At 49.2% G+C, this 17,855-nt stretch overlaps 1 protein-coding gene across 1 annotated transcript in view; it reads right to left on the minus strand.

Annotated features, from left to right (window-relative positions):
• The window catches only part of KCTD16 (potassium channel tetramerization domain containing 16), a 56,833-nt gene extending 39,600 nt beyond the window's left edge, over nucleotides 1-17,233 (minus strand). Inside the window, exon 1 of the mRNA XM_054389233.1 lies at nucleotides 16,402-17,233. Within this exon, the coding sequence (XP_054245208.1) occupies nucleotides 16,402-17,233 (832 nt within the window). The remainder of the gene's footprint in view (nucleotides 1-16,401) is intronic.
• Nucleotides 17,234-17,855: the final 622 nt, after the last annotated feature.

Genomic DNA, 17,855 nt, shown 5'->3' on the forward strand with positions numbered 1-17,855 from the left:
CTGGCAGGGGGGTTGGACCTGATGATCTCTGGAGGTCCCTTCCAACCTCTGATATACTGTGAGACTGTGAAAACCCTTTGCATTCTCCACCAGTTTCCCAAGAAGCAGGAAAAAGAAAAAAGACTGTGGGGACACTTGGGGTGCCTGGTTGCTGGAACCTTGCTGCAAGAAGGAGCCTCCATCCCATCAGAGCTGTGCTCCCAGACCTGCTGTGTTGTGAGGCTGTTCCCTTCATCTTCCAAACCCCCGTGGGCTGCAGCGAGCAGCAGGGAGATTTGTACATTTGCATGCGAGAGGGATGAGTAATGGCAGCAGGCATGAGGGAGGAATAAATGAACCTGATTACACCTCCACCTGCAACTGCTGTCCTTGCCCTCATGCCATATGTTTGCATCATTTCTCATGGACACCTTCCCTGCAGCTGACATTGCCAGGATGGACATGTGGAAGGCTCAAGGACAGGTTGCAGACTAAGATTTATTTTTGCTGGTCAGGTCAGACCTCAGAAATATGTTCCCTTGTCAAGAGTGAGCTGGGTAGACACTGACTCAATGATTTAACACTTGAGAAATGTTGTTTTTCCCAGTCTAGAGATCTCAAGCACCTACAGCTTGATTCAGATGCAGGAGGCACCAGGATTCTTCTGCTTTCTGGAATGGGCTCTAAACACCAACACCATGGCCAGGCACAAGCTTCCCTGTGCCCAGCTGCACACAGAAGCCTCAAGAGGAAACATCAAAGAGCCATGTCAAACCTCAGCCCTCTGAAAGGGAAGAGAAAGGATCCATGCCAAGCCTCACCACTCCAAGAAGGAAGATGGAGGAGCCACATCAAACTTCACATCTCCAAGAAAAAAGACAGAGGGGGCCACATCAAACTTCACCTCTTCAAGAAGGAAGATGGAGAGGCCACATCAAACCTCACCTCTCCAAGAAGATGCTACCTGCTGCAGCCCCCAACAGACAGAAGCCAAAGCAGAACCAAGGCTGTCACACAAAAGACTTGCCTGAAACACCTACTCCTGAGTCCTTCCCCTGAGTATGTGACCTGGAGCAGGAGAAACAGCCCAGAAAATGTCCACAGGTGCTTTGTGAAGAACACTGGTGTCTTGGCCCTGTGTAGTAGTGTAAAATATTCAGGTGGCCATGAATAATTTGTAGCAGTAGATTTTAATTCTTGTCTATAAAAGATTAAATAAGCTCATAAATGATGATGGAAACAGAATGGAATTATCAGATTCTTACTGGTGTAAAACTAGGATCACTCTGGTTTTGTTCCAGTGCAATGAGACCAGAAACTTGCCCTCACATCACTCACACCAGGTCTAGGTAGCCCATCAGCCCTTCCCACCTGCACCAGTCCTGCCCTGGAATCCGGAGCTATGGGAGGTTCTGGGGGACTGCATCCCTAGAAGCCCCACACAGGACCTGCTCACCCTGGGGCTGGATTGGGCTGAGCACCTCGCACTAGCATCCAGCACTGGTGAGCACACAACAGCAGCATCTAGCACTGGTGAGGCCACACCTTGAACACTGGGTTTAGTTTTGGGCCCCACACTCCAAGAAGGACATTGAGGAGCTGGAGAAGGTCCAGAGAAAGGCCAGGAAGCTGGTGAAGGGTCTGGAGAACAGGGCTGGTGAGGAGCAGCTGAGGGAACTGGAGTTGTTCAGCCTGGAGAAGAGAAGGCTGAGGGGAGACCTCATTGCTCTCTACAACTCCCTAAAAGGAGGTTGCAGTGAGGTGGGGGTTGGTTTCTTCTCCCTAGTATCAGATCATAGAAGGAGCGGAAATGGCTTCAAATTGCACCAGGGGAGATTTAGGCTGGAAATTAGGAACAATTTCTTTGCTGCAAGTGGTCAGGCATTGGAACAGGCTGCCCAGGGGGGTGGTGGAGTCACCATTCCTGGAGGTGTTCAGGAAATATATGGACATGGCAGTTTGGGATGTGATTTAGTGGCCATGGTGGTGTTAGGTTGATGGTTGGACTCAATGATCTTGGAGGTCTTTTCCACCTGAAACAATTCCATGACCTCTGCAGAGCTCCGGTCCATGGACCCCTCAGGGAGAACCTCAGCAAGTCTAAGGGGAAATACAAGGGCCAGTGGGATTGAAATAGTGGATATAGGGAGGGAGTTCAGGTAGAACTAGGGCTGGGTTTGATCTAGTTGCAAGGAAAAAAGCTGCTGAAAAGTACACAGACACCCAGGGAAGGAGAAAATGACAAGGAGAGCACTAATGACAGCAGTCCAAGAGTAATTCGTTCTTAACCTGCTCCAAACAAAAATAACTGGTGTACGAGTTCACTCCTTGGACCATCTGCAGCTCCTGAGCAGAAGTTAAAATCCTGGCACCATCTGTTCAAGGGGAGTTTGAACAGTGCACCAGGATGCCAAATCCCAACCACGCTTCAAGGACAGCAGCCCCCTCACTTCCCCAGCCACCCGCTGCCAGGCGGCAACGAGACGGGGACGGAACGCAGCCAGCTTGGAGCAATGTGGAGCTGGGAGCTTGCTGGCACCTGGGCTGGAGAAGCATGAAAGGAGGCTGGAGTGAGACCAGTGTTGGTCTCTTCTTCCAGTTAACAAGGGATATGACAAGAGGAAATGGCCTCAAGTTGCCTCAGGGCAGGTTTAGGTTGGACATCAGAAGAATCTTCTTCACTGAAGGGGTTCTCAAAGACCGGAACAGGCTGCCCAGGGAGGTGGTTGAATACCTGGTCCTGGAGGGGTTTCAAAGAGGCAGGGATGTGGTGCTGAGGGATAGAGTTTGGTAGAGTTAGAGAATGGTTGGACTGGATGGTCTTGAAGGTGTTCTCCAACCAAAACAACTCTATGATTCTATTCTATGATTCCATGAAACAGGCCCAGGCTTTCAGTGGCACACCCTGAGACACCTTCACAGCTCTGACAACCAAGCAACTGAGACAGGACACCTGGAGACTAAAAAAATGAACAGAAAAATCCTCTCGGTTCTCACAGGATGTTGTTTGGTGTCAACAGCAGCACGCTTGCCATCCTGCAGAGCTGGCAGCCCCAAGGAAGCCCTTCCAGAAGACAGATCCACCACTGCCATGGTGAGGTTCAAGTCCCTTGGCACTACCCCAGTGACCTCTGCTGGGCCACAGGGATGGGCTGGGCTGTCTAGTCCTTCTAAACCTCTGCCAGGCACCCATCTCAATCACCTCCACAACTTCTGTTTCTCTTTGATGGACCAAAGAGGGGGCTCTGAGATCCCACCAGGACCCAGAGTGGTTGGTACTGTGGATCCAGGGGTGAGTATGGACTCAATGGGGGGAAAAAAAAAAAGTGTCTTGTGAAGTGTCTAAAACCCTACCTTGCTAAATTAGCCTCACAAGATTTATTCCGTCTTGGAACTAATTATTAGTGGAGAAGCTGTTGAAAGCCTTCACCACATTTGTTATTGGTCCTAGTGGGAAAAAATCAATTTTAACATGGAAATTAATATAATATCTGCCCAGCCTTCTCCAGTGAGGTTTTTTTTCCTTAGCAGTATTGTAGAGGTACAAACCATCCATCATGTCCTGTGCTCCTGAGAATCAATTCCTTCAAGAAAGAAAACCAGAAACGTGTTCCCTTGCCACTGTGGGATATGAAGTGAGGGAAACTGGGGGGAGAGAAGGAAGGTAAAGCCCTGCCAAGCCAGTAAATCTTCCAGCCCTTCCTTCCTGATCAATGGAGGCACGTTCCCAACACTTAATTAACTCCTGCTCTTCAAGAAAGCTCTGTGCAATGTTGCCCTGCCATTATTTATTTACTCTGCCATCCAACTTCTTAGCCTTCACAGAATCAGAAAATCTTGGAACTGTTTGGTTGGAAAAGGACTTTAAGATCATCAAGTCCAACCATCAACCCAACACCACCATAGCCATTAGACCATGTCCCACACCCAGGGGCTGTAGTGGAGGAGAACTATGAATCTGTGAGGAGGGACCTGGTCTCCCTCTGGCACTGACGATGTCACCAAGTTGCAGAACTTTTTTCTACAGACCAAACTTACACCAACTCTTCAATCCCTCTTCATTTGACGTCTGCCTTCACCTACAGGACTCTTAACAGCAGCAGATTCTTCAATCAAATCTTCACTGGTGGAAGCATTTTTATCAGCATCCTGATTTAAATATTCTTTGTCTCCTTGAAGTGAGGCAGAGCAGCTCCCTCTCTGCTCTGACCTGAAGGAAGGGAATGAATTATTCCTCGTGTAATAGAAGTGCATTGACTTGAGAGAATGGAGGATTTGTTCCCCTGAATGCTCACAAATGAATGAAATCAAGGATCCCAGAAGCTGCTCTTCCCTCAGCCAGGAACACGTGCTTTGGCATCTTGATAACTATGGCTTCACCAAGGAAAGTGAAGCTACCCTTGGGCTGCACAAAGTTTGAGTTAATGACATCCAAGGGAATGAAAGAATCGAATCCTCCCCATCTGCTCTGCCCTGGTGAAGCCACAGTTGCATTACTGGGACCAGTTCTGGTTCTAAAGAGACAGGGAACTACTGGAGAGAGTCCAGTGGAGGCTGCAAAGATGATGAGGGGCCTGGAGCAGCTCTGTAAAGAGCAAAGGCTGAGAGCCCTGGTGCTGTTGAGCCTGGAGAAGAGCAGCCTGAGAGGGGATCTGCTCAATGCTCAGCAAGAGCTAAAGCACCTGACAAGAGTCACTGGTGCCCAGGGACAGGACACGGGGCAACAGGCACAAACTGGAACCCAGGAGGTTCCATCTGAACAGGAGGAGAAACTTGTTTGGTGTGAGGGTGCTGGAGCCCTGGAGCAGGCTGCCCAAATTGGTTGTGGAGTCTCCTTCTCTAGAGAGCTTCCAAACCCAGCTGGGCTTTGAGATGCTGGGCAAGCTGCTCTAGGTGCTCCTGCTTTAGCAGGGGGGTTGTACTGGGTGATCTCCAGAAGTCCCTTCCAACCCTCACCATGCTGGGATTTTGTGTAAATGAGCCATGGGTACAAAACCTCTTTAAGGCACAAATCTGGTGGGTTAAGATGTGATGGCAGAGTTGAGAGAATGCCCCTCTGTCCCATGCTGGCAGAAGTGAGAGAGAGAAAATCTAGTCAGGGAAAAGTCATCAGGTGATATCATGGCATGGGCAAACTTATCAGGCAAATGGAACTGAGCTTCCAAGAACTTGTCAGCAACATGTTTCCAGAGTGACCTCTCAAGAAAGCTCATCTGTATTTAAACAAAGCACTTTAAATACACTTGCTGTGTCATACCATGAGCTTCCTTCCAGGATGAACTGCTCTAATTAGCCAAACCTCATGGGAGCACAAGCTGCTGTCAGGGCAAGGAGCAGCACAGGGCTAAGGTGCAGCAGAAATGCCTGGCCAGATCTTCAGCTCTGGGCTAGGCAGAGCTTTTGTCATGCTAGAGCTCCTCATGTTTACTCTTCTGCCAATAAATACAACATTAACAATAAACAATAGCAATGAAAGTCATACATAATATAAGAAATGTCATAGAATCATAAAATCATGGAAGGGCTTGGGTCAGAAGAGACTTTAAAGATCATCCAGTTCCAATCCTCCTGCTGTGGGGAAGGACACCTCCTGCTAGACCAGATTGCTCAAGGTCCCATCCAGGCCAGTATTTAAGCTGTGGCCTCACCAGTGCCCAGTACAGGGGGACAATCACTTCTCTATTCCTGCTGTTCAAGGCCAGGATGCTGGTGGCCTTCTTGGCCATCAGGGCACACTGCTGGCTCATCTTCAGCTGGCTGTCAACCAGAACCCCCAGGTCATTTTCTACCTTGGTAATTGTCCCAAACAACCTTGGTAACTTACTTTTCCAGTGGTGTCTAAAGGAAAGTGAGGATCTGGAACTGGGAGATTCCTCTTTAGGTTTCAATAGCTGGGCATAAGCTTTGTTGAGACAACCATAAATACAAACTGATCAATCACAGGTTGCTCCTGCTGACCTCTTTCAGTTGACCATCAGTCATGGAAAATGCACTTCTCTCCATAAACCCAGAGCTGGTGTGAGCACTCTGCAGCTGAAGTAACCACTTGGACTTGGGCAGCTGGTTCATAAATCACCAGCCTTAAAAATGTTGCAGTGCTTGAATCTCCTCACAAAGTGATCAGTGATTTACAGGGGCTTATTGATTAGTTGCTAAGGCAGCTAAAAAATGCCTCTTCCAAAAATGCAGTGAAGAGAACCCTGGCCATCCTGGTTTGCAGCTCCAAAATCTAGAAAGCAAACTCGAAGTCCACATGTGGAAATCTCTTTGGTGTGCTCTGGAGTTTGTTGGAAGAAGACAACAACGTGGCCAAACCTGGAATTTCTAACAGGAAAATGAGGCTGAGTTTTGGGATGTGCTTCTAGAAGAGCAGAATTACACTGGAGCAGCTTGAGGGACGTTCCCATCCTTGCTCTGAGCTCAGGATGAAGGGGCATTAGTCTTTGGACAAGGCCTGAAAGCCAAATTTCAAGAGCAAGTTCGATCTGTGCATTTTTAGAGGAGACTCACTCAAGACTTCAGGTTGAATTACCATCAGCCTGGATCAGAGGGTATTTTTACAGCAGAATTCAATCAGGCTGAAATAGAACCCAGTGGAACGTGCTGATTTTGACTGAATTTTGCACTTCAAATATTCTCAAAGCCAAAAACTCAGAGCAAAGCTTGAGTGAGCAAAAAGCCATCAGAGAACTGAGAAAAACAGAGTTCATTTGGGCTCCTACAAAGGGAGTTTTACTGAATTTTTCTCAGCTGAGAGTTTTCACTGGTGGGCAAGTCCATCATTTTGTTCCACAAAGGACCAGGATTGCAGAGGCTCATCCTGAAACTGGGAAGTGAAGGCAGCTCCTATGGCCACAAAGCATTGGGTCAGCTGAAATAAACCCTTGGATTGATAGTGGATGCTTCCATCCACTGACAGGAGGGAAGTGATCATGCCCCTGTACTAGGCACTGGCAAGGTCAGACTTCACATACGGGGTTCAGTTTAGAGTCATAGAATCATAGAATCAGTCAAGGTTGGAAGGGACCACAAGGATCATCCAGTTCCAACCCCCCTGCCATGGGCAGGGACACCTCACACTAGAGCAGGCTGGCCAGAGCCTCATCCAGCCTGGCCTTAAACACATCCAGGGATGGGGCCTCAACCACCTCCCTGGACTTCTCTCTCCATGAATGACATTGAGGTGCTGGAGCAGGTCCAGAGAAGTGCAGCAAAGCTGATGAAGGGTCTGGAGAACAAGTCTGGTCAGGAGCAGCTGAGGGAATTGGGGATTTTCAGCCTGGTGAAGAGGAGGCTGAGGGGAGACCTCATTGCTCTCTACAGTTCCCTGAAAGGAGGTTGCAGTGAGGTGGGGATTGGTCTCTTCTCTCTAGTGTCAGGTGATTGAAGGAGAAGAAATGCCTTCAAATTGCAGCAGGGGAGATTTTGGCTGGAGATGAGGAACAATTTTTTTCCTGCAAGAGTGGTCAGGCACTGGCACAGGCTGCCCAGGGAGGTGCTGGAGTCAGCATCCCTGGAGATGTTCAAGAAACCTGTGGACACGGCACTTTGGGACATGGTTTAATGGTGGTGTGGGTCAATGGTTGGGCTTGATGATCTTAGAAGCCTTTTGCAACCAAAACAATTCTATGATTCCATCATCAGCTCTGGAGCTCAGGCTCCACTCTTGTGGAGTACTTGTGTCAAACTAAGAAGGCATAATAAAGGCTTCAAACTTTGTTTGTATTCCAGGAATAACTTGAGCATGTCTTCTGAAGGCAGCCAGGAGAATCACTTAATCAAGATCCTTTGGACTGGCCACCCATCCATCATCCCACCTTGGTAACAAGGGAAGCCATTCTGTCACATCTAACTCATTTCAGGCTATTTTAATCCTTTACTGAAAACAGGGTTTTGAGCACTGGAAGCCTTACCATATGAGGAGAGTCTGAGAGAACAAGATTTGTTCAACCCTGAGAAGAGAAGTTTCAGGGAGACCTTACTACCATGGAGCAGTAGATAAAGGGTGGCTACTGGGAAAAGGGAGATTCCCTTTTTGCAACGAGTTCCATGGAAAAGACAAGGGATGATGGGGACAAGTTACTGCTGGGGAGATTCCCATTGGACTCCAGGAAAAAATGTCTCCCCACAAGAGCGGTTGGACACTGGAATCATCTCCCAGGGGAAGTGGTGGAGTCCCCTGGACAGTTTTAAGGCTCAGCTTGGCAGGGTGCTGGGTCAGCTCATTTCAACTCTCCTGTTAGCCATAAAGGTTGGACCAGATGATCCTTGGGGTCCCTTCCAACCTGGCATTCTCTGACTCTCTGAAATCTCCTACAAGTTCACTCTGGCTCTTTGTATAGATGTAATTTAGATTTTGCTTCTCAGCTCCGCATTTCTGTGTGTTAGCCTTGAACTTGAGAAGCCAAAAAAAAAAAGAAAAAAAAAAAAAGAAGCCGAGAAATGTTGTGGTTACAAATTTAAACAAATTCAGGATGCCTGGGGGAAAAAAAAAAAAAAAAACACAACACCCCAACAACCTGCTGCAATGAAGTGTTTGTCTGTGGGCACAATATGTTGCTGCTATTCCTTGAATGGCAAATATCCATGTTGTGTTTTCTTGTTTACACTCCTTGGCTCTTTCAGAGTTTGTTTGCACCACAACCACATTCCAGCACATTTTAGAAGGGCCAGACCCCAGCAGGCTGAGTAAGGCTGGTGGGAGCCATCCTGCACCGCTCTGAGGGAAGCAGCCCAGGGATTCACAGATTCACAGATTGATCAAGCTGGAAGAGACCCTCAAAGCTCATCTTGTCCAACCCCCCCACAAGCAGCAGGAACACCTCCAACTAGAGCAGGCTGCCCAGGGCCACATCAAGTCTGCTCTTGAATGTCTCCAGGGATGGGGCCTCAACCACACCCCTGGGGAACCTGTTCCTGTAGCTCATTGCCCTCATTGTGAAGAACTTCTTCCTGATGTCCAACCATTGCCCCTCATCCTATCCCCACAGGCACTTCTAAACAGTCCCTCCCCAACCTGCCTGTAGGTCCCCTTCAGATATTGAAACGTAGCTCTGAGGTCTCCCTGGAGCCTTCTCTTCTCCAGACTGAACAGCCCCAACTCTCTCAGCCTGTCCCTATAGGGAAGGTGCTCCAGCCCTCTGATCATCTTCGTGGCTCCTCTGGATCCACTCCAGCAGGTCCATGTCCTTCTTGTGCTGGGGGTCCCATAGCTGGACACAGCACTCCAGGTAAGGTCTCAGCAGAGCAAAGCAGAGAGGCAGAATCAGCTCTCTCCATCTCTGGCCACATTGCTTTTGATGCAGCCCAGGACACTATTGGCCTTCTGGGCTGCAGGTGCCCATTGCTGCTTCATGTCCAGCTTCTCATCCACCAGCACCCCCAAGTCCTTTTCTGCAAGGGTGCTCTCAATCTCATCATCCTCCAGCCTGGACTGATATCCAGGATTGCCCCAGCCTAGATGCAGGATTTTGCACTTTGTCCTTTTTGACCCTCATGAGGCTCTCCTCAGCCCACTTTCCCAGCCTGCCCAGGTCTCTCTGGATGGCATCCCTCCATGCAGTCTTATCAACTGCACCACTCACCTTGGGCTACTGCCACTCATAATTCTGCATCCCAGGGCAGCATCCTGGCATTCCCTGTTTCCACACCTCCCCAGAAAACTCTCCCTGGCACAGAGATGCTGTTATCACAGCAAAGCCCTTCTCTGATCAGCACTGCTGTGGGACCTCATGCGCACTGCTCCTGGAAAACCTCCAGCTCGAGGCTGCAGTTTAAAACACATTGATCCCCACCCCCCGCCCCCCCACCCCCCAAATGCCAGCCTTCCTTGGTTAATCCTTTAGTCATTACAAGTCTCTTTCTGGATCATAGAGTAGTAGCAGCACTACAAGCTTCACAGGTGAGCTGCTGCCTCCAGACCATACCTTGTGAAAAGAAGGCTTATGGGAGACCTTATGACCATGGACCAGTACATAAAGGGTGGCTACCAGGAGGATGGAGACTCCCTTTTTGCAAGGAGTTCCATGGAAAAGACAAGGGATAATGGGGACAAGTTACTGCTGGGGAGATTCCCATTGGACTCCAGGAAAAAATGTCTCCCCACAAGAGCAGTTTGACATTGGAATCATCTCCCAAGGGAAGTGGTGGAGTCCCCTACACTGGACAGTTTTAAGGCTCAGATTGGCAGGGTGCTGGGCCAGCTCATCTCAACTCTCCTGTTAGTCAGAAAGGTTGGACCAGATGATCCTTGGGGTCCCTTCCAACCTGGCATTCTGGGATTCTGTTGGTCTTGCAATAGCAGAGGCAACGGCAAGAAGACTATTGAATATCATCTGTGGATTAAAACCTCTGCAGGATTTTCAGTCTGCACAAACTGGAACCCAGGAGGTTCCACTTGACAAGGAGAAGAAAATTCTTCACTGCCAGGGTGCCGGAGTCCTGGACCAGGCTGCCCAGAGAAGTTGTGGAGTCTCCTTCTCTAGAGAGATTCCAAACTCCTCTGGCCATTGTGATGCTGGGCAAGCTGCTGTCAGTGCCCCTGCCCCCTTCCAACCCCCACCATGCTGGGATGCTGGGACCTTCACTGAGTTAAAACCAGACAGAACCAACTCTCAGCACATGTCAGCACCAGTTTAAAGTGAAGCAGCTGATGTTGCTCTTCCAGATCCGCCCATCTGCCAGCACGCTCTGGGTGTCACTGTGCAGGAGCACTCAGGTTTGTCACTCAGATGCCAGGACTCTTTATGAGTTGGTGGTATCAGGATGGGATCTCTTGGATCTGCTTACACACCCAAAGAGCTGCAGCTGGCTACATTAATCCCACTGAATCATCTTGTATAAAGGTCACCAGGATAATACCAGGGATGCATGTCCAACAAGCAGCCATAGAGAGCGTCTGCAGAGGGTAGCACTTGGCATTTCTCCTCCCTCCTGCTCAGCCCCACCCCAGAGGGCTCATCTGTTTATCCCAGGATAATCCAAAACCAGCTTCGCAAACATCTCTGCCCACCAGCCTCCAACCAGCAGCCTTTCCTTGAAAGAGAAAGGTGAGGATGCCAGAACATGCAGCCGTCCCCGGAGAGAGCAGAGCCAGCACACATCCTTCAGGAGCAAGAGCCCTGTCAATTTTTGGCTTTCAAAGCTACCCAGGAACATCTCCCACTTTCCTTTGAACATCTGCAGGGTCTTGACCTGTTCCAGATGTGAAGTGGTTGGCACAAGGCAAGGCTTAAGGAAATCAAATCATTGTCCTGATTTTCTCCTGATTGCTCAGACTGAAGCACAGCTTTAGGAAGGGCAGGCGCAGTCTGTCTCCAGCCCTGCCAAGGAACTTCAAGGAGCACCTGTCAGCCCCTCTCCACCTGCTTGTTGCAAGAAAACATTTGGGTTGAACTCAAGGCTTGACCTATCTCACAAATTCTCCCTCACCACCTCTCGGCATAGCTGTCAGTACCCCCAGGTTCTTCCCAGTTCCTTCTCTCCAGACTGTGTGTGAATTCTCTCTCCTTCTCCTCCATCTGTATTTCTATGCTTGAGCCTTTTTGCCTTATACCTCTCCTTTCCTTATCCTTTATTGCTCCAGCTAAGCAGAGTTGCCAACCCTGCTCCTTGTTGGTGTCACCCAGAGCTGTGCAGAGAGCCAGGAAAGTGAAGCAAAGGGTGCAATGTGAAACACTCGAGCTGGGACCTCTCTTCCCTGCTGTCAACTGCTCTGAGAGCACATTGCAGCCTCAGCCTCTGACCAGCAGAGAGAGAAGGGACATGGCATCAGGGTTCAGGGAGCAACAGCAATACACAGACAGGGGCTACCATGCAGTTTCTCCCCATCTCATCTCATCTCATCTCATCTCATCTCATCTCATCTCATCTCATCTCATCTCATCTCATCTCATCTCATCTCATCTCATCCCACAGACATGTCCCTCAGCCCCTTGATGCCCAGCAGACACACTCACACAATCTGCCATGTCACAGATCTGCTGTCTGAAGCTTTTCAACCTGTTCCTTTGCTTTCCTGGCAATCAGAGGGTCCCTGTGTCACCCACAGTCATGGCAATGCTGCAGTAGTGGAGCCAGGCAGGAAGGGCTGGTTTGGAGGTAATGGAAGGTGGTGATAAAGAGCCTGCTGCTGCTGCCAAGTCAGGACTGGGGCCAGGCTGCAGCAGGCTGAGCCAGCCCATGTGTTTCAACACCTCCCATCCCCACCACAGTATCTACCAGATGTTCAAGCACACATTTTTGATTCATCCCATCCTGAAGGTTGGAAACATTTTAAAATGAAGATCCAAGCAGAGACTATCACCCTCTTCAAAAATGGGAGTTTGGAGATGCGGTTTTACTTCCTGATCATCAAAACAACAGGAGGCGGAGAAGGAACCACAAAATGGTTCAAGTCAGAGATCCACCCTTAGCCAGTACCACACTGGAGTAAATGTCTTTGATGTAAGAGAAACTGGAGGGAAAGAAATAGCATGAGCAGAGTCTCACCTCCTTCCCTCAGCTCATACTGCAGCTGTAAGCAGAAGCTTTCTCACCAGGCAGGAGCTGCCTTTCAAAGAACTCTTCCATTATGGCTCAACCCCCTGCAGCACTCCAAGCTTGGGGCAAGGAGGTCGGAAATCTGACCAGCAAAGAAAGACCTGGGGGTGCTGATCAACAGCTGGCTGAAGATGAGCCAATGTGTGCCCAGGTGACCAAGAAGGCAGGCAGCATCCTGGCCACAATCAGGAATAGTGTGGCCAGCAGGACCAGGACAGAGATTGTTCCCTTGTACTCAGCACTGGTGAGGCCACAGCTTGAATATTTGGTTTGGTTTTGGGGCCCTCACTCCAAGAAGGACATTGAGGTGCTGGACAGGTCCAGAGAAAGGCAAGCAAAGCTGGTGAAGGGTCTGGAGAACAGGGCTGGTATAGAGTAGCTGAGTGAACTGGGGTTGTTCAGCCAGGAGGAGGGTGAGAGGAGACCTCATTGCTCTCTACAACTCTCTGAAAGGAGGTTGCAGTGAGGTTGGGTTGGTCTCTTCTCCCTAGTATCAGGTGATAGGAGGAGAAGAAATGGCCTCAAGTTGCACATTAGAGGAAACTTCTTCACTGAAAGGATTCTCAGACACTGGAACAGGCTGTTGGGGAGGTGGCTGAATTCCCATCCCTGGAGGCTTTGCAAAAAGGCAGAGATGTGCTGCTGAGGGACATGTTTTAGCACCAGCCTTGGTAGAGTTAGAGAGTGGTTGGACTTGATGGTCTTAAAGGTCTTTTGCAACCAAAACATTTCTCTGATTCTAATGTGTCAGCACAGCCTGTCCCCAAACCCTCCTGTGCAGCCTTCTGTTTGAAGCTGGAGAAGATCCCAGCTGTGCTGCCAGGACAGCTCTGTCATCCCGAGTGCCACGTTTGCAGTCCATCTTGCCACCCAGCCAGCAAAGCAGCTGCAGGTTTGCTGTACTGGGAGATGGTTGCATGCCCTGCATTTTGGGAATGCCTCCTCCACAGAGAAAATGACTCTTCCATTAGCCTTAATAGCACCTCCATTTGAAGAGGGGGAGCAAACGTCACCCAGTGTTAGTCGTGCAGCAGAGGCTGTACCCATGTGAGGAGCTGCATGCTTACACCCCCCCAGGTCCATCTGATCCACTCTCAGAAGGATTTGCACACGAGGAATGCTCTTTATTTCCCTGCCAACAACACACATTCACCTTCTGAGTAGTATTTGGAGCATAAAATGTATTTGATGTGTCAAAAAAAAAAAAAATCCCTGAATCCCTGAATCCCAGCATGCTTGGGGTTGGAAGGGACCACTAGGGTCATCCTAAAAGGAGGTTGCAGTGAGGTGGGGGGTTGGTTTCTTCTCCCTAGTATCAGGTGACAGAAAGAGAGGAAATGGCCTGAAATTGTGCCAGGGATGGTTTAGATTGGACATGAGGAACAATTTCTTTGCTGCAAGAGTGGTCAGGCATTGGAACAGGCTGCCCAGGGAGGTGGTGGAGTCAGCAACCCTGAGGTGTTGAAGAAACATGTGGCCATGGAACCTGGGGACATGGTTTAGTGGCCATGGTGGTGTTGGGTTGATGGTTCAGGTCTTTTTCAACCCAAACTGTTATGTGATTCTATGATCATCTAGTCTAACCCTCCTTCTAAAGCACAGTCACCTAAATCAGAAATTGCTCCTTCTAGTCTTCCTCCTCTGGAAATAATCCTCCTTTCCCAGCTCTGAGAAGTCCCTCCAACTGGGCATGTCACAGGAGCTACCAAGCAGTTCTGCAAAGACCACTTCACTCTGCCCAACTGGGTATACTGGCCACCTCCCATGTTTAGGCCCATTAACCTGCACACAACAGCTTGAAGAATTAATGCTTATATAGAAACAGTTGACAGCTTCTAATTAAATAATTATGGCTAAGCAGCTGCAGAGAAGTTGTGATGTTCCACTAAAAAGCAGATGTCAATTTTATTGGTCCTCCAAGCTTCAAATGGAATGATTTGGGGAAGTTTGTCACAAGGGCTCTTTTGCTCCAGCTGGATTTGGCGGGGACTGTGGCTGCTCTCAGGTTGGGTGGCTGCAGCCAGACCATGCACATGGGGCTGGAGAAGCTGAGAGCCCACCAGCAGCAATATCACTGCAAGCAGAGAGGGACAGAATAATTCAGCTTGAGATAAAAGGGAGATTGGGCACCAGGGTTGTTGCTTTAGTTTCTACCTCAGGAAGGACCCTCTGAAGCATCCACCTCTGGAACTGCATCAGTGTCCAAACCCCACTAAACTGGTAGGAGACAAATGCAAAGCTTCTTGAACTGCAAAAGAGCCTTTCCAGGAACTTTAATTGGATTGAGCTTTCCCTGCACTGCTGAGAGAAGATTTTGTGATGCCTGTTACAGGCTTTCACCTTCCCAAATTGCTGAGGTACCTCCTGGCACCTGACCTGCTGTGGTGATGTGGAAGCAATGAGGAACCATCAAAGGGAAAAACTGGAAGAATATAAAGCTCAGGGGTCTGTAACTCATGTCACACCTGTGTTCATCCTCTCTTCAACTAGCAAACCAATATGCCTATAAGGAACTTAAAATCTGTTCTGAGCTTAAATCCAAATGCAAACACCATTTATTCCTTCAACTACATGAATTCTCTTCCTGTAACTTGTACCAGACACTCATCTCAACCAGAAGAAGCCTAATAATAGAAACCATCCATCCCTGTAGGAATATAAGCAGATCCATGACCTTAGAACGATTTTGCTAGAGAAATCCAGCTAGGAAACTAATTTTAAGTAAATCTATGCACGTCAAAAACACAGATGGCTTTTGAGGGTGCTAACTTAAGCACCATTACATAAGCAGATTAGGGCTGCCTGTTGAGCCCAGACACAGGAGTAGATGAATCCACTGTTACACACCAACTACTCACTTGCTGATACATCTCCTGCCTAAAACTTTTGCCAGCTCTCTAAGGCTGCTCTCCACAGGCACCACGCACACCACAGCCAAGCATTTGCTCTCTCCAAACCCCACTGCCCAAAGCAGCAGCTGGCCAAAGCCCACTTCTGCCAATGGGCTGGGGAAACATCCCATCCTACACTCTCTCCACATGAAAATGGAAGAAAAACAGACTCCTGAGGCTCTCAAATATCCTAGCCCAGCAGATGTGGTATGATTTTTCTAGTACAGAATGAGAGGACCCAGATCACCCCAGTGTTACTATTGGTGACAGTGCCTCTGCCTGAATTTCAGCTGGGAAGTTAATGAGCCTGCTCAAGCCATCACTGAAATCACCCCAGCAGTGTGTGATCCAAGGTGGTTGTGCTAAGCAGGGCAGCTGCTCCTCCTCAGGAGGAGACTTTGTTTTCCACAAGCATGTTGCATAACAAGGCACAGCCACTTGCCTCTCCCCACCCCGAGCCCTCGTTTTGGAGAACATCAGCTGGCTCTGAGAATGCCCCTGCTGAAAAGCAGCCAGGGGGGACAGGATTTTGTTTTCCCTTCCCTGTAAGTGTGTCAGGTCTCTTAACAGATGGCTTGGCTGCCTCTGCTCGACTACCATCAAGCAACTATTACCTTTGCAAATGGAATCCCATTTGAAGATTGTCTGTAATGAAATCCATGGTGTGTCTGCAAGGCTCTGATCGCATCCCACACGCAGCAGGGCAGTGTGGAAGGCAGGCAGATGGCTGATGCAGGCAGCCTTCAGGCACAGGGATGGGGGCTTTTGGCAGTCTGTGCTGCCACCTAGCCAGGACCAAGCCATTGGCTTCAGCCTTACTCTGCATTTTGAAGGCTTCAGCTGAAGCGTAACCCCCCCCCCCTCCAGACCTACATAAAGCCTTAGGCACAAGGACATTTGCTCTCTGTGCTTTGACAATCAGTGAAGGGAAGAGAGCAGCTTAAGACAGACACTGACCCCCCCCCCCCCCACCCTCAGAAGCTGTACTTACGGTAGAAGACATATTCGGTGTAGCTGGACCAGACCTTGTCATCGGTGTACTGGTTGACAAAGGAAGCTGTCACTGAGGAGTTACAGGCCACCATGTGGAATCCACATTCAGACAACATGTCAAAAGCCCTCTCCAGGTGCTTGAACTTGAGATAAAACCTGGAGGTGTACCTCTCTGGAGCCCTGTCCGGATCTCTGCTTTCATTCAAACTTTCTCCAAAGACCTCTTTGACCAGAGCAATCCTTCCACAAACCAAAATCCTTGGGACCCTCCTGAATTTGGCATCGGCTTGGCTCTCCCTGCCAATAGTGCACGACCCCCGGTAGCCAATGGTAATGAATCCCCACTTACGATCGGGCGGTAAGAGTGCTGAAGGTGGGCAGATTCTGGTGTCACTGCCCTGGGAGACCTCTTCATAGTCACTGTGGCAATAATCATCTGGGCTTTGCTTGTTGTCATCAGGAGTCAGAAGCTTGACCAAGTCCGGGAGCTGGAAGTACTCAGCCTCCCTCTTGAGCCTCCCCTTCTCTGGGAAGTGGTCAGGCAGAACCACTTGCTTGTCCCTGAGATAGTCCAGAATATAGCGGAAGAGGAAACCATCTCTGTCAATGAAGAATCTTCCCTTGGAGTCCTTGGCCAGATCGTTGGCTGTGTCTCTCTTTGGGGTGAACATTTTCCAGAGCAGGGAGTGAGGGGTGCCAACCAAGGTGGAGTGGCGGGTGAAGTAGACCTGGCCACCCACGTTTAGCTCCACTACCTCTGGGAAGGAGTGGAGCCCAGTCCCCTGCTCCCGAGCAGGAAGGTAAGTCCTGCAGTTGCCACTCAGAGCCATTGTACTTTGAAGCAGGAAGCAACAGCAGTAAGCAGCAGCACTATCAATCACATCCAAGTGTAGAATAAGGCTTCCAACATTAAGACAATGGGGGAAAAGGGGATGTGATAAAAGAGAAAAACAGCCAAATGGTTTGTTTAACCCAAATCTGAATTGTCCATGAGTTACAGTGTGGCAGAAGTGGCTTATTCCCTATGCCATGGAGTCTGGAGAGCTTCACTTCATGAAATGCAATCACGGCATTAGATCTTCCCACAAAGCCATCCAAATCAAGGTCAAGCCAAGCCTGTGGTCATTCACAGGTCTGTCAAAAAGGAAAAGAAAGCAAGACACAAATTAGTCTGTGAAGGACCACAGGAGCTGCAGCAGAGAGAAGCAGAGCAGTTTGGAAAGCCAGGCTGCATCTGCTGCTAAATGGGTCTGGTTCCGAGCAAGTTCTGTGCTCCTTTCTCACAACTACTTATCAATGGAAGGATTACAAATTACTCCTTTGCTTCAAACAAAACACAAATTTCATCTTTAGAGACACATCTGATCAAGACACGCAGGTGAGGGAACAGGAACAGTGAGGCTTACCTTGGTCAGCAGGAACGCAAAGCTCTGGCAAAGGAAAGCAAAACCC

Source organism: Indicator indicator, chromosome 18 (assembly GCF_027791375.1).
Source record: "Indicator indicator isolate 239-I01 chromosome 18, UM_Iind_1.1, whole genome shotgun sequence".
In the NCBI taxonomy this organism is placed as follows: Eukaryota; Metazoa; Chordata; class Aves; order Piciformes; family Indicatoridae; genus Indicator; species Indicator indicator.